The sequence below is a fragment of the Pagrus pagrus genome, assembly GCF_965226575.1.
Source record: "Pagrus pagrus genome assembly, chromosome: 3".
NCBI classification, from domain to species: Eukaryota; Metazoa; Chordata; class Actinopteri; order Spariformes; family Sparidae; genus Pagrus; species Pagrus pagrus.
Window position 1 is genome coordinate 164,390 of NC_140187.1, and position 20,481 is coordinate 184,870.

The 20,481-nt window shown below is 44.0% G+C and overlaps 2 protein-coding genes across 2 annotated transcripts; both read left to right on the forward strand.

Annotated features, from left to right (window-relative positions):
• Positions 1-441: 441 nt before the first annotated feature.
• isy1 (ISY1 splicing factor homolog) lies at positions 442-6,618 on the forward strand. The gene is made up of 11 exons (XM_084348520.1): positions 442-565; positions 4,052-4,074; positions 4,339-4,390; positions 4,504-4,569; positions 4,784-4,826; positions 5,276-5,388; positions 5,485-5,602; positions 5,694-5,816; positions 5,929-6,047; positions 6,179-6,268; positions 6,385-6,618. The coding sequence occupies exons 1-11, from the start codon at positions 563-565 to the stop codon at positions 6,490-6,492; spliced, it is 858 nt and encodes a 285-aa protein (XP_084204646.1). The 5' UTR covers positions 442-562; the 3' UTR covers positions 6,493-6,618.
• Positions 6,619-10,002: 3,384 nt separating this feature from the next.
• Positions 10,003-19,569, forward strand: LOC311254513 (haloacid dehalogenase-like hydrolase domain-containing 5). Its single transcript, XM_084348315.1, has 9 exons — positions 10,003-10,140; positions 11,066-11,257; positions 11,529-11,641; positions 11,835-11,928; positions 12,505-12,538; positions 12,626-12,800; positions 12,961-13,137; positions 14,153-14,330; positions 17,677-19,569. The coding sequence occupies exons 1-9, from the start codon at positions 10,084-10,086 to the stop codon at positions 17,872-17,874; spliced, it is 1,218 nt and encodes a 405-aa protein (XP_084204441.1). The 5' UTR covers positions 10,003-10,083; the 3' UTR covers positions 17,875-19,569.
• The last annotated feature ends 912 nt before the right edge of the window (positions 19,570-20,481 follow it).

Here is a 20,481-nt window from a genome sequence, read left to right on the forward strand (position 1 = left end):
CGAGTTGCAAAGTGGGAAATCTCACAGCTGTCTTGCAACATTTCACCATATCAACTGTAACTGAATATCAACTGTCCGACTCGGTGTACTCTCAGGAGCCCCGAGTGTACAACTACTCCACGTGCCTTTAATTGACATTTATTTAATATTCAGAACAAGGACCAGCTTTATTGGTCAGAAACAACATGTTTACACACAGTCTGACTCTGGTGTAAGTTTCTCTCAGTGTAAAGATCATAAACAGGGTTAACCCTAACCCTGTTTATGATCCCATAACATGTCATACACATAAGTGTGTATATATATATATATATATATATATATATATATATAGTATTTAGAATTGTTTTTTATGTATTTTATTTTATTGGAGGATGTTAAAGAGAACAGTCCTCCAGCAGGTGGCAGTAATGGCGTCTTAGAGCCGGAAGCAGCAGAAGAAGAGGGTGAAGCACTTCCTGTTTGTGTCGGCGTGTGGAGCTCAGAGTGAAGTTAGCTTCAGTTAGCTTCAGTTCACCGCTGGATTCTTCATTAAAGTACATTAACAGCAGCAGCAGCAGAGATGGTGAGCAGCCGAGCACATTCTGATCACAGTATTAATACACATACACAGCTAGTTAGCATGAAAACCTGCTACATTTGAGCTCATTAGCTTAAACTGGCGGCTAACTGATCCCTTCACTAACGTTAGTGAATTTTCAGTCAGCAGATTTAAAACGTTTGGACTCATCGAAATCCTGAAAGTCTTAAACTGTGACGACAGACAGTCTGTAGTGTTGTCAGACACACGGTGATAAAGTAACGGTTTTTTGAGTGGAGTCTGGTGTGAGCTGGCTACAACTATCCTGTTTGGTCGAAGCTTCGTGTTACAGTGGTGCTTGAACGTTTGTGGAATTTTCTATATTTCTGCATAAATGACCTAAAACATCACCAGATGTTCACACAAGTCCTAAAAGGAGATAAAGAACCCAATTAAACAAATGACACAAAACTATTATGCTTGGTCATTTATGTATTGAGGAAAATGATCCAATAGTTCATATCTGTGAGTGACCCTTTGCTTTCAGTATCTGGTGTGACTCAACGTTTCCTGTAACTGTCGAGTGGTCCTGCTCATCGACGCCGTACAGACAAGTTTCAACTCTGGGCTGTTGCTGGGTTCCCTCACATGAACTGCTCGCTAGGCCTGTCACGATAACACATTTTTTGCGAATGTTATTGCGAATGAAATTATTGCGATAAACGATAATATTGTGGCTTTGAGACCATTTTTCAACTAATATAATGATAATGGGATAATAATGCAAGTACACCCTTTCAAAGATCAATAAACCTTTATTTCTAAAGAATATTTAACATTGGAATGTGAAGAAGACATTTTAAATATCCAAAGTAAATAAAGATGGAGCTTGTGGCCAGCCAACATTCCTTATTGCAGCAACAATGTTAGCACCATTGTCTGTAGTGATGCGGAGGCGTGATGGCACACGTGATGATGACGTATGTGTTTTTCTCAAGGTGTTTCCCGTGTCCTCCTATTAATCTAAACATGTACCAGCAGTCTGTTTATAATCTTATGATGCTGTTATAATGTGTTGTGATTGAGATCCTGACCCACCAAACATCCTGGAAAGTGACAAAGTTAAGTTTTTCTATAATTTACATAATTACATAATCGCCATCAGTAAACAGGACGCTGTATGACTCTTTCACTCGCGGAGTTCACGAAGTTCACTAAGTCTCAGTCGGGAGGGCTGACCGTCAGCCAACAACAAACACTTGGTGAGTTAAAGTTTTTTTCGGAGAGACCTTGAAGGCCACGTCCACCGTTGTTAAATTGGACGGTCCAGCCTTCAGAGTATTTCCTGGTTGCGTCACCAGATGTTCTTGCCCCTTAGCCTTACATCACGATTTCTGCCGCCCAGGACCGCGAAAGAGAGTTGACTGAATGGATTTTATGGTTTTCTGAACGTCTAACATTGAAAGTGAAGGCTTTTAAGGCTGTACTTCCAACGGCATAATGCTAATGTGTGCTGTATGCTAATGCATTACCAGCGTCACGTATTTTAACTGAAAGTTAAAATTTGGAGGTTTTCCAAGTCCCCCTAAGTTTAACATATCTGACCCAATACTTACATTACATTTAAATGTCAAGTCTGCGCCAATTGGCCTTCAAATGCGCCCTTCGAGGGCTGCAGACCCTGAATTTGGAAAATCTGTCTGACCGTGGATTGGTGGAGTCCAAGCTCTTTAGAGATGGTTTTGTAACCTTTTCAGGCCCGATGAGCATCAACAACTCCTTTTCTGAGGTCCTCAGAAATCTCCTTTGTTCATGCCATGATACACTTTCACAAACGTGTTGTGAAGATCAGACTTTGATAGATCGCTGTTCTTTGAATAGAACGGGACACCCACTGATTGTCTGATTGTCATCCCACTGATTGAAAACGCCTGAAATTAACTGCCAGTCCTAGAGGTTCACATACTTTTGCCACTCACAGATATGTAATATTGGATAATTTTAAAAGTATATTTTTGTCTCATTTGTTTAATTGGGTTCTTTATCTACTTTTAGGACTGTGTGAATATCTGATGATGTTTTAGGTCATTTATGCAGAAATATAGAAAATTCTAAAGGGTTCACAAACGTTCAAGCACCACTGTAGGTCAAACTCGACAGTGAATCATTTATCAATGTAATAACCCGAACCCACCTAAATTAGGGCTGCGCGATTATGGAAAAAATCATAATCACGATTATTTTGTACAATATTGAAATCACGATTATTTAAACGATTATTTTCGAGTTTGGAAACATGACGCATTTATTCAGCATTTCTCTCAGAAAAATACATGAAATGTATTGAATCCAAAATACTCAAATCGAAAATAATGTACAAATATGTATCCCACTGTTCTGCAATTTCTATAAAACATTTAATGAATAAAATTAATATACTTAGAAAATCAAATAAGACAAACAATAGGGTGCATATCTTTAGCTAAAAAGTATCCAATGGCAGCTGTTATTTTCTTGTGCCTTTCCAAATTTGACGGATAAGGAGTCGCATTATACATATAGTAAATATAGTGTCTCTGAGATCGGTGTCTGACGCGCAGTATTGGCAAGCGAACCAGTGTGAACGGATAAGCCGGCGGCGTGGAGCGGGGGTGTGTCGGTCTGATGGTGTTCACTGTCTGATAACTGAACAGGTCCATCACTCAACAAAATAGAGAAATGTCCCACAAAGCAGCGTTACAGGACCAAACAACAGTAACGTAGTAACTGGTCGTGTCTTTGGCAACTTATATGAAGAAAAAAATACTGCAGTTATACGTGAAGTGTCTGTCCGACCGACTCTTCGTCACATTTCTGCCCGAAAAACAGCGTCTTGCCCCGGCAAAAAATTTAAACTCACCAAGTGTTTGTTGCGGTGATTCAGCCCTCCACCGAGACTTCGTGAACTTTCCCCCAGAAAACAGCCTCCCTCCCCGCGAGCGACAGAGTCAGACAGCGTCCTGTTGACTGATGGCGATTATGTAATTATGTAATTTAGTTGAGTGAGTGCCAGTCAGCACGGCCGCGGTGAACGCTTTGGGGGAGGGACTGAATTGCACATGCGCGTCTCTTTCAGAAAATCTCTCGGCTTGCTGTACAACGAAAAATGACAAATAAATCGTTTCAATTCGATTATACTAGTTTGACCCAAAAATCGAAATCACGATCAAAATTCGATTAATTGCACAGCCCTAACCTAAATCCAGTCAGATGTCTTCTGAGCTCAAGTCTTAAGACTCATTCAGCCACAGTCTAAAATAGCAGGTTTTAAAATGGAGACTGGTGTGAGCTGGCTGAAGTCACATGAACTGTGATTAGTTGTTCATCAGTCCACACCTTTACACAAAACAAGAGAAAAATAAACCGGAAAAAGGAATAAAAATGTGTCCTTGACGTTTCATTGATGAATGATCGATCGATCGATCAGCAGGTTGTGTTATTAACGTGTGTGTGTGTGTGTGTGTGTGTGTGTGTGTGTGTCTCTGTCTACAGGCGAGAAACGCTGAGAAGGCCATGTGAGTACTGACTGTGTTAATGTGTGTGCAGTTAGAATAACTGTCATGATTAATCAATAAATGTGCTGATTGTCTCGATCAGTTCGTTCTCTGACAGATTGATTATCAGCTCTGAGTGTGACAGCAGGATGTCCAAAACCAGCAGCTGCTGGTCCTGAGTCTGACTTGTCCTGGTTCTACTTGTTCTGCTGTGTTCTATCAGGACTTTCATGTTCTGCTGTGGTTCTGTTGTCTTTAACTCTTTTCCTCTGCTGTGTCTCTCAGGACGGCTCTGGCTCGATTCAGACAGGCTCAGCTCGAGGAGGGAAAAGTCAAGGTCAGGTTCTGCTCCGTGTTCTGCTCCGTGTTCTGCTCCTGAAGTTACAAGTCAGTTTGTTTAAGTGATCTGTCTCTCTGACCTGTCTGTCTCTCTGACCTGTCTGTCTGCAGGAAAGGAGACCATTTCTGGCGTCAGAGTGCAGTGAACTTCCTAAAGCTGAGAAATGGAGACGACAGGTACACACTCTGTAGTACACACTCTGTAGTACACACTCTGTAGTACACTCTGTAGTACACTCTGTAGTACACACTCTGTAGTACACACTGTAGTACATACTCTGTAGTACACACTCTGTAGTACACACTGTAGTACATACTCTGTAGTACACAGTCATTAACTTAAGGCTGGAAATGTGATGTTTATATATGTGTGTGTGTGTGTGTGTCTCAGATCATCAGTGAGATCTCAAAGAAGGTGGCTCAGATACAGAATGGTGAGTACGGACCTGACTGACTCACCTGGATCACAGGTAGAGACAGGAAGTTGTTGACACTCACTCACCTCATCAGTACATAACATCCTGATGTGTGTGAGATACACACTGAAACACTCCAGGGCTTTTACTTTGAAGAGTAACAGGAAGTGTTGAGTTTGAATCTCTCCTTCTTCTCTTTTTTTTTTTTTTTTCAATTTAAATAGCTTTATTGGCATGACAAGGCAGTGCTTATATTGCCAAAGCATATAACAATAAAATAATAATAATAATAATAATAATAATAATACATGAATAAATAAATAAAATAAATCTCTCTCTCTCTCTCTGTCTCTGACCCGTCTCTCTCTCTCTGTCTCTGACCCGTCTCTCTCTCTCTCTCTGTCTCTGTCTCTGACCCGTCCCTCTCTCTCTGTCTCTGTCTCTGTCTCTGACCCGTCTGTGTGCAGCTGGTCTCGGGGAGTTCAGGATTCGGGATCTGAATGATGAGATCAACAAGCTGCTGAGAGAGAAGGGCCACTGGGAGGTTCGGATCAAAGAGCTGGGAGGACCCGACTACGCTGTAAGTGACTGAACCTGAACCAATGACAAGCCACTATTGTTTGTGTGTGTGTGTGTGTGTGGATAATGTGTGTGTGTGTGTGTGTGTGTGTCACAGCGGGTCGGTCCGAGGATGTTGGATCACGAGGGGAAGGAGGTTCCAGGTAATCGAGGATATAAATACTTTGGAGCAGCCAGAGACCTTCCTGGAGTCAGAGAGCTGTTTGAGAAGGAGCGTACGTACACACATCTTTACTTCCTGTTTTATATCCAACCATCCAACTGTACTGTTGTCTGATTGGTTCTCACTGATAATGTGACTCCCAGCTGCCCCGGCACTGAGGAAGACGAGGGCAGAACTGATGAAGGATGTGGACGCAGAGTATTACGGCTACAGGGACGAAGACGACGGAGTGCTGCTTCCTCTGGAGACCCAGTATGAGAAGCAAGGTAACTGGAACCAGTTACCTCACCAGTAACTGTAACTGACACCAGTAACTGACACCAGTAACTGTATTGTGTGTGTGTGTGTGTGTGTGTGTGTGTGTGTGTGTGTGTGTAGCTGTGATGGAGGCGGTGCAGAGGTGGAGGTCAGAGAAGGAGTCTCGTCTGTCAGGAGAGAAGCAGCAGCAGGAGGACGAGGAGGAGGAGGAGAGCATCTACACTGTCCACAACCAAGAGGTGAGCTCTCCCCGACCTTCCAGGAATTCCAGGACAAGTTTTGAAAAGTCAGGCTGGTGTAGGCGTGGTGGGCGGGGCTTCATGTGTAACTTCCTGTCAGTGAGGCGTGTTGGTTTCCTGTATGTTTGCAGCCCGATGATGATGAGAGACGGGAGGAGCAGGATGGAGAGGAGGGTGGAGTCACCTTCATCGCACACGTACCTGTTCCCTCACAGAGAGAGGTGAGACACACACACACACACACACACACACATATATACACAACACAAACACAGACACACTATAGGGACACTCACAGAGGTGAGACAGCTGTCTTACCCGTCTCTCTGTGTGTCAGGTGGAGGAGGCTCTGGTCAGGAGGAAGAAGATGGAGCTGTTACAGCGTTACGCCAGTGAGACTCTTCAGGCTCAGAGTCAGACAGCCAGAACTCTGCTGGGACTATAACCTGTCTGTCTGTAAACCTGTCTGTCTGTAAACCTGTCTGTCTCTCACCTGTCTACCTGTCTGTCTGTAGATGTACATTTAGTTTTTCTACTCCACATGTTTCTTATTAAAATGTTGCTCAGCTCAGTTTGTTGGTTATGTCGTCATTTGTTTTAACATACTTTTGTTGAATCTGCAGGTTCTGTTCCCACATAGTTTGGAAAGTTATGGATTTTCATTTCAGTCATTTCCAGGTCTGGAAAAATTACTGTTTCATAGAGATGTAACAAAAGGAAAAAGTCACGCAACGAAATCATCATGATACATAGTCCACACGATATCATCACGATATATATAGTCCACACGATATCATCACGATATATATAGTCCACGCGATATCATCACGATATATATAGTCCACGCGATATCACGATATATATAGTCCACACTACGATATAATCATGATATATATAGTCCACACGATATCAAGATATATATAGTCCACACTACGATATAATCATGATATATATAGTCCACGCGATATCACGATATATATAGTCCACACGATATCATCACGATATATATAGTCCACGCAATATCACGATATATATAGTCCACACTACGATATAATCATGATATATATAGTCCACGCGATATCACGATATATATAGTCCACACTACAATATAATCATGATATATATAGTCCACACGATATCACGATATATATAGTCCACACTACGATATAATCACGATATATATAGTCCACACTACGATATAATCATGATATATATAGTCCATACGATATCATCACGATATGTATAGTCCACATGATATCATCACGATATATATAGTCCACACTACGATATCATCATGATATATATAGTCCACACGATATAATCGCGATATATATAGTCCACACTACGATATAATCACAATATATATAGTCTACACGATATCATTGCGATATATAAAGTCCACGCTACGATATCATCACAATATATATAGTCCACGCTACGATATAATCACGATATATATAGTCCACACTACGATATAATCACAATATATATATAGTCCACACGATATCATCACAATATATATATAGTCCACACTACGATATCATCACAATATATATAGTCCACGCTACGATATCCTCACGATATATAGAGTCCACGCTACGATATCATCACGATATATAAAGTCCACGCTACGATATCATCACGATGTATAAAGTCCACACTACGATATCATCACGATGTATAAAGTCCACACTACGATATCACGATATATATAGTCCACATGATATCATCACGATATAAACATAGCACAAAAAGTAAGGAAATTTGTGTTTGGTAGATGATTTCTTTGTTGTAACAAAGCTTCTTGGCAATAAATCTTATACCGTTGGAAAGCCTGTTTATTTCCCTTTTAAATGGTGCCACATTTATAAGGAACATACATTTGTGGGATGAGCAGCAGAGCTGAGTATGTGGGTTGCGCCCAATGAAATTTTGTAAATCTTCTCTGCCAAACAGCTTATTCTGCTATTTACTCTTGTTTGGTGGATTGGATGATTGATGTCTGAAGAAACAAGACATATTGGCAATTTAACAATTTATTAATTTAACAAACAGGAGCCTCAGTAGCATGTGGAAGAACCATACACAGCCACAACAGCCTGGCACCCCCTCCTCATGCTGGTCACACACTGCTGTGGGATGGCATCCCATCCTTCAACCAGCATTTGTTGCAAGTCAGCCGACGTGGTTGTGTTGGTCACTCTGGCACGAACAGCAAGCTGATCCCACAAGTGTTGAATGTGGTCGAGGTCAGGACTGCTGGCGGCCATTCCATCCTCTCCACTCACACATTCTGGAGGTAGTCTCTGAGAAACCAGCTCTGTGTTACCAAGCTGGTGACCAGGTTGAGACAGAGATGCACTTTCTCCTACAATGTAAAACATTCAATGAAACCAGAAACATTTATTTTAACAAGTTCAACTCTGTAATCTCAGAGTTCAAAGAGCTGAACGACATCTCAACATTAAAATACTCCCAAGAGAAGGAGACAGGACATATCTGCTGCCCATTATGTGTCAACATGCCCAACCTGAGGGACACACACACGCACACACACACAGGATATACGTTATATATAACTGATGTAAATCAATCTTGGTGTTTTGATGCTTTGGCAACATTGTTGTTGAAACTTTCATGCCAATAAAACCCCTTTGAATTGAATTGAAATACATTCATACTGATGTCTGTGAGATCCATGAGCTGTATGTCACAATAACCATGTGGCAGGCTGGTAGATATCGCCCACTAGAGGCCCCGCAGCAGTGAGGACACAGCCTCTGTACATGGGGAGGACGCTGGGACAGCCTGAAGTGGACATGACATGTCCACGTAACTGATGAGGACAGAAACTCACCTCTACAGTAATATCACAATAATCTGTCCAGGTATCTGTCTGTCTGTCTGTCTGTCTGTCCGTCTGTCTCTTGGTCTGCCTGCCTGTCCTCTTCAGCTCTCTCTCTTTCTCATCATGTGGTTTCAATCTGACAGCTGATTGGTTGATTGGTGGCAGCATTCTGTAACATGTGATTGGCTGATTAACAGCTGAACGCTGCATGTGATGTCATGTGAGGAGAAAACTGCTGTCAGCCACATTCAATCTGTGTGTGTGTGTATGTGTGTGTGTGTGTGTGTGGTCTGTGTGTGTGTGTGTGTGTGTGTGTGTGTGTGTGTTTGTATGTAGTCTGTGTGTGTGTGTGTGTATGTGTTTGTGTGTGTGTATGTAGTCTGTGTGTGTGTGTGTGTGTGTGTGTGTGTGTGTAGTCTGTGTGTGTGTGTGTGTGTGTGTGTGTGTGTGTGTGTGTGTATGTAGTCTCTATGTGTGTGTGTGTGTGTGTGTGTGTATGTAGTCTGTGTGTGTGTGTGTAGTCTGTTCTTTCTACTTTACTGATACTTTGATACTTAAGTACATTTAATATCAGATACTTTAAGACTTTTACACAAGTACTCTTCATACAGGTGACTTTCACTTTAACCGGAGTAATATTTTAACACAGTATCTTTACTTTTACTGGAGTGTGACACAGTGACATCACAGATCACTCTGTACAGTGAACACATCATCATTCAGTCTGTGGTCATCGTCTCTGACACGTTCACGTTCCCCTCAGGATGAACTAATTACTTTATTGACCCTCTGACTTTCATCTAGCGCCATCATCAGGTCAACAAGTGAATGTGTCTACCTGCAGGACTGATGACATCATCAGCCTCAGCTGGACTGTGTTTATTGATGATTAGCTAATGTTAGCATGCTAACATGCTGAATTAAGATGGTGACCACAGTAACTGAACATTAGCATGTTAGCATTGTTGTTGTAAGAGGAAAAACATTTATTGGACATTTTTGTTTGTTTCCTGATGTGAACAGATCTGTTGGTGTTTGTCAGTATTTATTTGATGACTGTTAAAAAGTTAAAATGTCTCTGATCAATATGTAGTCAGTCATATTGTAGCCCCGCCCCATGATGACGTCACAGCTGTGTCAGTATAAATAAGCAGCAGACAGCTGGTCTCTGACAGACAGACAGGAGTCATGTGGTGTCGAGGTTTCCTGCAGCAGACGGTCAGATACATGTCCACCAGCAGACAGGTCAGTGTGTGTGTGTGTGTGTGTGTGTGTGTGAGTGTGAGTCCACACTCACATCATGGGGACTCATTGTCTTTGTGGGGACCTGTTTTCTTGGTTTTGAGTCAGTTTGATGATGCGTTGTCCTTAGTGCATGTTCAGCTGCTAGTCTTTAAACTTGTCTGACGTAAAGAACAAAGTAGAAGAAACTTTAAAACTAGATTTTATTTGTAATAATCAGAAGACAAACAATATTTATAATATTTCTACAACTTTTATGACAAACACATCCAGAAATATGAGGCTGAGATGTTGAGGTGGTGTCAAACAGGACCGGAAATATTTCTGTCCACACGATCAAAGTTTATAAATGTTTTTACAATTAAAAACTTAAGAATGAAATAATCTTATCATGTAAATAAACATTTATAATAATACGCCATATTATTTATGTGTGTATTTGTGTGTTGTATCTGTGTTGTTATTGTTCATGGATTATCCTTGTCAGGCGTTATTGTCTGTAATGTTAATTATAATTGATTTAATTAAATGTAATGAATAAATTAATAAAAAGTATTTTAGTTTTTAAAGCTGTGAAACAGAATCACAGCTGCAGCAATAATTCATCTTTATTTTACAGATCTGCTATATATATGTATATATACATATATACATATATATATACATATATATGTATATACGTATATGTATATATATATGTATATATATATACACATATGCATATATATATATATATATATATATATATATATGTGTGTATATATATACACATATGTATATATATATACATATATATACATATGTATATCGTTTATGTATATTTATATACAGAGGACAACAGAAGTTATTTCACGACAAAAATGTGTTTTTAAAAGCAGACCTGTAAAATAAATATTAATTATTCTGTCTCACTGTCTGCCTCCCTCAGGTGGGCGTCCTCTTTGATGTGGACGGCGTTCTGCTTCGCGGCGGCTCCGTGATTCCGGCCGCTCGACGAGCGTTTCGCAAGCTTGTGGACCAAAACAACAACTTCCTGTTTCCTGTTGTCTTTGTCACGAACGCTGGAAGCTGTCAGAGACATCACAAGGCCCAGCAGCTGTCTCACCTGCTGAATGTCCAGGTAGGACAGACGGGGAGGATAGACAGGTGGAGGACAGACAGATGGAGAACAGATGGGTAGAGCACAAACAGGTGGAGGACAGGCAGATGGAGAACAGATGGGTAGAGCACAAACAGGTGGAGGACCAACAGGTGGAGGACAGACAGGTAGAGCACAAACAGGTGGAGGACCGACAGATGGAGGACAGACGGGTAGAGGACAGACAGGTGGAGGACAGACATGTGATACGTTGGACTGTAGTCATGTGACCTGTCTCTCTCTCTCTCTGTAGATCGCCCCGGAGCAGGTTGTTCTTTCCCACAGTCCTTTGCAGATGTTGAAGAGTTTCCATGATAAATGTGTCCTGGTTACTGGACAGGGTCCGGTCACAGACATCGCCAACACGTATCCTTCACACCTGACCTCTGACTGCCTTTGTCTCCATAGCAACAGCAGCAAAGGATCATGGGTACTGTAGTATTCAGAGACAGAAGAACACAACAACAACAACTGTTGACGCTTGTATTGTATGATGTGTGTGTTTTACACACTGAACAGTGTGACTGAGTGTGTGTTTGAAATCTTGACCTCGTCTCAGTTTGGGTTTTCAGAAGGTCGTGACCGTCGAGACCCTCAGAGAACATCACCCCCTGCTGGACATGGTGGACCACAACAGGAGACCAGAACTACCTGTGAGTGCTTCACCTGTGACAGTTGACCTCAGTTGATCTCAGTTGACCTCAGGTTCTAACTCTTTCTCACAAACTAGTTTTAAACTAATAATTTACTGAATCAGGTTGAAACGTTCAAACTGTAAACAGGAAGTCAGGAGCTGTAACATCTGTGTTCTGTGTATCGGTGTTATGAACTGCTTGTCCTTCTTCCTCAGGTGTTGACTCTACAGTCTGTGGGTCAGTCACCTCTCCAGTTCACTTTGTGTTTATGGTTAATAGTATGTTTTTGTATCATTTAGATAATCACGTAGGTGTTTTTAATTAGCGACATTAGCCTGTCAGCTAGCCTCGCTGGCCTCATGAACAGCTCTGTTTACACACATTATAACAGAACCGTTCAGCCTTCGTTCTGATGTGTGATTTAAATCCCTTGTCCAGCAGCGAGGTCCGAGCTTTACTGCTCGCTTTCAGTCCTCCAAGCACTGAGTGTAAAACTGAGCCATAGCGACCAAACTAGTTTTTAATGTGTCACCTGCAGAGAGCAGCAGGTTTGTTTTGATATCTGATGATATTTGTGTGCTTGCTCTTTTTCAGTCGTCTCCTCTGCAGACGTTTCCCAGAATAGAAGGTAACACACGACTTTGTAAATAAGATATTAACATGTGAAAGAAACACAAAAATAAAAATAGTTTTCTGACTTCCTGTGTTGCCGTAGCAATCATCTTGTTTGGGGAGCCAATCAGATGGGAGACCAACCTGCAGCTGCTGATTGACGTGCTCCTGACTAATGGGAGTCCAGGTTGTGAGTATAACGCTCAGCTGTCGGCCCAGCTGCCGGTGCTCGCCTGCAACATGGACCTGATGTGGATGGCAGAGGCCCCGTCACCACGGTAACCAACACACCACTTCCTGTTAGCTCTCAGGTAGAGGGCGTGGCTCTACTTTAATAAAAATGTTTGATTCTGTTTGGATGAATCACATCTCCCTCCAGACAGGATGCTCCTCCAGGTGGTCATGATGATCAGTTTTGACCCTGCTGTGTTGCCGTAGGTTTGGTCACGGGATGTTCATGTTGTGTCTGGAGTCCGTCTACAGGAAGCTGACGGGTCAAGAACTTCAGTACCAGGCGCTGCTGGGAAAACCAAGTCTGCTGACATACCAGTATGCAGAGCGCCTGCTGAGGCTGCAGAATCACAACCACAAATTAACCACCATCTACACTGTCGGGTAACCAAACCATCCACAACACCACCAGACCATCTACAACACCACCAGACCATCCACACACCACTAGACCAACTACAACAATACCAGACCATCCACAACACCACCAGACCAACTACAACACCACCGGACCAACTACAACACCACCAGACCATCTACAACACCAGACCATCCACACACCACCAGACCATCCACAACACCAGACCATTCACAACACCACCGGACCAACTACAACACCACCAGACCATCTACAACACCGCCAGACCATCCACAACACAACCAGACCATCTACAACACCACCAGACTATCCATAACACAACCAGACCATCTACAACACAACCAGACCATCTACAACACCACCAGACCATCTACAACACAACCAGACCATCTACAACACCACCAGACCATCTACAACACAATCAGACCATCTACAACACAACCAGACCATCCACAACACCACCAGATCATCTACAACACAACCAGACCATCTACAACACAACCAGACCATCCACAACACCACCAGACCATCTACAACACAACCAGACCATCCACAACACCACCAGACCATCTACAACACAACCAGACCATCCACAACACCACCAGATCATCTACAACACAACCAGACCATCCACAACACCACAAGATCATCTACAACACCACCAGACCATATACAACACAACAAGACCATCCACAACACCACCAGATCATCTACAACACAACCAGACCATCCACAACACCACCAAATATTCTACAACACAACCAGACCATCCACAACACCACAAGATCATCTACAACACCACCAGACCATCTACAACACCACCAGATCATCTACAACACAACCAGACCATCCACAACACCACCAGACCATTTATAACACCACCAGACCATCTACAACACAACCAGACCATCTACAACACCACCAGATCATCTACAACAACACCTACACAGTCAGGTGCTCGACCTGTCCTTAACATGTCAACACTGTAGCATAACCACTTGTCTTCTTCTTGTTGCCTAGCGACAACCTCATGACAGATATCTACGGTGCTAACCTGTACAACCGCTACCTGGCTCAGCAGCACACTGCCATGACAACCACTACCAAGCTTGTTGGCCAGGGAACAGGCAGTCAAGTGACGCTGGTGGTGCCGGAGGAGGAGCTGGTGTCTGCTGCTGCTCAGTGTCGCTCGATACTGGTAGGTTAACAAGTCAGACAGAGTTAACGAGTCAGGACAGAATTAACGAGTCAGACAGAGTTACCGAGTCAGGACAGAGTTAATGAGTCAGACAGAGTTAACGAGTCAGGACAGAGTTAACGAGTCAGACAGAGTTAACGAGTCAAGACAGAGTTAACGAGTCAGACAGAGTTAACGACTCAGGACAGAACTGACAAAGCTGCCCTTTCAACTGCCTACTCATTCTCACACTCCCCGAGACAAACAGGTCAAGGAGGTGGAACTGGACTCCTCATCTCACCCATGTGGACCTACCAGGTCCTTAGCCTTGACCACCTACCCAGATCTGCATTTGAATTCCACGCTGTCTCTGTCACCCTTCCCTTCAAAATCACCATTGTAGTGATCTATCGCCCTCCCGGTCCTCTCTGCGACTTCTATGATGAGATGGATGCCCTCCTAAGCTGCTCCCCAGATGATGGCTCTCCGCTCGTCGTCCTGGGTGACTTCAACATCCCCCCTGAGAAGCTGCGCTCACCTGAATTCGTCAGCTTCTTTTCCACATTCGACCTCACACTCTCCCCCTCTCCACCCACCCACTGGGCCGGGAACCAAATTGACCTTGTCTTCACAAGGTCCTGTAGTACCTCAGCACTCTCTGTTACCCCACTCACTGTGTCGGACCACCACTTTGTCGGTTTTTCTCTCCCCTTGAAGTCCACTGCTGTCCTCGCCCCTACACCTCGCATGGTCACCACCTGCCGCAACCTAAAATCCCTCTCTCCCTCCACTCTCTCCTCAACTGTTCTCTCCTTGCTACCATCCACAGAACAGTTCTCTCAGCTGTCCACCGAGGAAGCCTCCTCCACTCTGTTGTCCTCCCTCTCCTCCTCTTTAAACACTCTCTGTCCCCTCATCTCCTGACCGGCACGATCATCTCCCCCTCCTCCCCAGCTGTCTGAACCGCTACGAACCAACAGATTGGTGCTAAAAATCTCATCATCCAGACGACCTTGCCCACTGCAACCTCCACCTCCTGTCTGACTTCTCGTCAACGGTTTCAGCAGCCAAATCTGCCTTCTACCTGTCTAAGATCAACTCCTCTGCCTCCAACCCCAGGAAACTATTCTCCATATTTTCTTCTCTCCTCACCCCTCCTACCACTCCCCCTTCATCCTCCCTCACTGGTGATGACTTTGCAACTTACTTTACAAAGAAAGTAAGAGACATCAGCTCTTCATTTACTCCGATGCCCTCCCAGAAAGCACCTCCCCCAACCCTCACCGATGACAGCCTTACCTGCTTCAGCCCTCTCTCCTCTGAAGATGTTCACACACTAGTGATGTCTAACCGTGCCACCACCTGTTCCCTCAACCCGATTCCCTCCTCTCTTCTCCAAAGCATCTCGCACGACATCTTGCCTTACCTCACCACTCTGATCAACTCCTCCCTCACTTCTGGCCATATTCCAGCTCCTTTCAAGACAGCTACAGTAAAGCCACTCCTAAAGAAACCCACTCTAGACTCAGCTGACATTCAAAACTACAGACCTGTATCTCTTCTCTCATTCCTCTCTAAAACCCTGGAACGTGCTGTCTTCAACCAACTGTCTTCTTACCTTTCACAAAACGACCTCCTTGACCTCCATCAGTCAGGCTTCAGGACTGCTCACTCCACTGAGACGGCCCTCCTCACAGTGACTGAGTCGCTCCGGGCCGCCAGAGCCTCGTCCCACTTGTCAGTCCTCTTCCTCCTCGACTTATCCTCTGCGTTTGACACAGTCAACCACCAAATCCTCCTCTCCACTCTGGCTGAACTTGGCATTGCTGACTCTGCTCTAACCTGGTTCACATCATACCTGACAAATCACACCTTGTGGTCATGTGGAATGGCTCCTTGTCCAAACCCTGCTCCCTGGAAACTGGTGTCCCTCAAGGCTCAGTACTAGGACCGCTTCTGTTTTCACTATACACTAGATCACTAGGCTCTGCAATCACATCACATGGATTCTATTACCACTGTTATGCTGATGACACCCAACTCCTCTCCTTTTCCCCATCCTCCTCCGACACCCATGTTGCCACGAGCATCTCAGAATGTCTGGCAGACATTTCCGCTTGGACAACTGCGCATCATCTCAAGCTCAACCTTAGTAAAACTGAACTCCTCTTCATCCCGGGGAAAGACTGCCCTCACATGGACCTGTCGGTCACTGTTGAAGACATCACAGTATCGCCATCATCGACTGCAAAGAATCTGGGTGTAATCCTCGACGACAGACTATCCTGCACCTCCAACATCACAGCGGTGGCCCGATCCTGTAGATTTGCCCTCTACAACATACAACTAACCCTAACCCTAACCGTAACCCAGGATCCGGTCTTTCCTCACAAAGGAAGCAATGCAACTCCTGGTCCAATTGCTGGTCATCTCCCGCTTCGACTACTGCAACTCGCTGGCTGGACTGGACTGCGACCAAACCGTTGCAACGTATCCAGAGCGCTGCAGCGCGCCTTGTTTTCAATCGCCCAAACTCTCCCATGTGACCCCCCTCCTCCGTGACCTCCACTGGCTTCCTGTTGCGGCCCGCATCAGATTCAAGACCATGGTGCTGGCCTTCAAGGCCGTCAACCGAACTGCACCCGTCTACCTCCAAACACTGATTAGACCTCACGCCCCAGCGCGAGCATTTCGCTCTACTACATCAGCTGGCCAGCTGGTACCGCCATCGCTGAGAGCAAACAAAGACCGCACAGCGAAATCCCGACTCTTCTCTGTTCTGGCGCCTCAGTGGTGGACCGAACTCCCGACCAACATCAGGACAGCAGAATCGCTCGCCATCTTTCGCAAAAGACTCACTTGTTCAGACTTCACCTTGACCCCGCATAGCACCAAACCCCCCCCCCCCCCCCCCAAAAAAAAGGGCCTGACAGAGTGAATGTGTCAAACAGAGTTAACGAGTCAGACGGAGTTAACAAGTCAGGACAGAGTTAACAAGTCAGGACAGAGTTAACGAGTCAGACAAAGTGAACTAGTCAGACAGAGTGAATGAGTCAGATGGAGTTAACAAGTCAGGACAGAGTTAACGAGTCAGGACAGAGTTAACGAGTCAGACAAAGTGAACTAGTCAGACAGAGTGAACGAGTCAGGCAGGTCAGGATGGTCTGATGTTCCTCCTCGTCTCACAGTCTCTCTACAGTCAGTAGATCTTTACTGTAAAATACTTGACTACTATAACATGACTATAAAAATATATATTTTTTCATATATATAATTAATAATGACACAAAGTGATTGTGCTGGCCTGTTCACCCTGACCCTGTGATAATAACCAGTCTTAACACAGAGCTGCTGTACCTGTCCTCAGGTGTGCACCGGTGTCTATAACCCTCGCTCCCCGTTGCCTCGCGACCAGAGCAGCACAGTCACAGACACAGTGTTTCATGGTCACAGAGACCTGGTCCTGGAGCCGGACCTGGTGGAGCCGAGTCACGTGGTGGAGGACGTGGAGGCCGCCGTCGACCTGCTCCTGCAGCAGGAGTGCTCCGTCACCTCTGACCTCTGACACCTGACAGGTGACCTCTGACAGATGACCTCTGACTCCTGTCAGGTGACCTCCGACTCCTGACAGGTGACCTCCGACTCCTGACAGGTGACCTCTGGCCTGACCCTGTTAGCTGTAGCGTTAGCTGGTCTACCTGTACTGTGTTGGTGGCTCGTCAGTCCTAAGCATTTGACGACCTGATAATGAGACTCATCAGTCAGTCGCTTCTCCAGAATCACTGAAAACGTCCTGAACAGAAGAGATACTTCATGACCTTTGTGTAAACAGTCAGAGTGTAACAGAGATCCTCAGCTTTAACATGACGATATTAACACACTACAGGTTGATCACACATACAGCTGAAGATAAGACCTGTGGGTTTCTATAACCTGAATTAAATGTTTTTTGTTGTTAAAAATCTTGCATATGTAAATATTTGATATTTTATAGATGTGTTGGTTTATAACAGATCCACATGTGTCTACAGATGTGGAGGCTGCTGTTTAACAGGAGAATTAAACAGCTGTAATCAACCAAAACCAAACAAGTTATTTATAATAGCCTGATAGCTCACAGCTAAATATGCAAGCAGATGTATTATCTTTGCCCTTTTAATAAACCTGTAGTAAACATCTGAATGTTTATACTTTATATTTTACTTTATTAAAGGTTGAATATGGAGAATGAGCAGAACACCGCCATCTAGTGTCTCGAGGTCGTAGTCGCAACAACAAAAAATAATTCCAGCAGTCGGGTTGCCAGGTTCGTTGCCGAGTGTGTCAATCGATCAGCCTGTGCCATGTCAAGTGACGAATCATACAGAGTAATGACTAATTTCCGCAGTTTCTCAAATTTGAGGCGGAGTGGCCGCCCCGTGAGTCCGGGTCCAGGCTTTAACACCTGCGGATCGGATTGGGTCGGGTCTTTGAGAACTCTGACACCAATGAAGCAGCTTGGAAACTGTTTAAACGGGCGATCGTGGGATTTGAGAGATGTTGTACATTCACAATAACTTGTAGAAAATTGAAATAGACTGGTTTCTAATTGAGACCGCTTCAAACCTTGAGACAGACCCGGCCCAGTAGCCTACAGGAGACCGGAGTCTGTTCGAGCCTGTTTGAACTCATCCCCTCCGGCAAATCACACCATAAAAACAAGGATTGCAGAGCAATTTGACTGACAGTTACCGTTAGCCGTTAGCGTTAGCGTTAGCCTTTACAGCTAAGTAAACATGAAAGTTAACTTACCGGTCGAGGAGAAACGTAGCCATTTCGGCGTGCGTTTTGATGCCGTTAAACTCCTTTATTGCAGTCCATCGACTCCATGCTTGGCATATGTTGACCCTCGACTTTGCCCTTCTCTGGTCACTCAGCTGCTGAGATAAATAACGCAGTCTTCGCTGAGGCTCCGAAACAGCTACATTAGCAAACTCCATCTCACCAAGTGCCAGCCTACAGTAGCTGCGCCGGAACAACAGACAACCCTGGCAACCCGCAATTCCAGCCACTATTGGCTGGTAAAATGTAAACAGAACGTGACAGAAAGTCATTGCCGAGCCCGTCAAAAATGTAAAAAATATTAATTTAGAGTAAAAAAAAAATGTTTTATGGAAAAGCAATACTTTCATTCTGTACCCCTCAAAACGCCCCGTGGATGTATTATTTTTTTTAAAAATATTGCTTTTAATAAAGATTCTACATATTCAACCTTTAACTGAACAAACTTTTCATTCTGTTGTCTCGTTTATAAAACTCTGTGGTTTGCTTTGATGACAGCTTTGCTCACTCCTGACATTCTCTCAGTCAGATTCATGAGGAAAATGATAAAAAATAAAGAAAAACCATTGAATGAGAAGGTGTGTCCAAACTTTTGACTGCTTATGCAACAATGTGCAGCTTCCTAAGTCCATAATCAACGCAGAAATGTGCTCACGTGGCTCCGCCCCCTCTCCACACATACAAAGTGCCTCATGAATATTAATGTGTGGTCGACGGTCTGTTACAGTGAATCCTGGCCACACGTCTGCTCAGAGGACGAGCTGTGACGGTCCGTGCAGCAGACACACGAGCGGCACCGCAGAACTTGTGTACAGCGATCAGACTGGTGATCAGTGTGATCAGCCTGAAATATCATTTGAAAGAGGAAGTTTGATAAATGATCCCAATTTATTTATTTATTGAAGTTTAGTTCCGGTGAACTCACAATGATGTGAGTGACAGCTCTCTCTCACACACACACACACACCTTTCTCATGGTGTTATTGACAGGACAGCATGATGATGATGATGATGATGATGATGATGATAAGAGGGGGGATGACATGCAGCACATAGCCACAGGTCAGACTTGTAAACACCTGTGGCACACAGTGTCTCTTTTATTGAAACTTAGGAACATAGAAATCAAAGAAAAGAGAGTTGAGATGATGTCAATGACAAATTCTCATGAAATTACATGAGATGTACATTTTTGAATTTGGAAAATCTCTCAGAATTAAATTTCTCAGAACATGTTCGGTACCGGCCCACAGACGGGTCAGTGATGTCTGTGAGGGAAGAGAAACCTGCAGGTCTGAAACTAAAGAAAGTGTCTCACATCACATTTAAAAACTGTCATCACCTCAGTGCT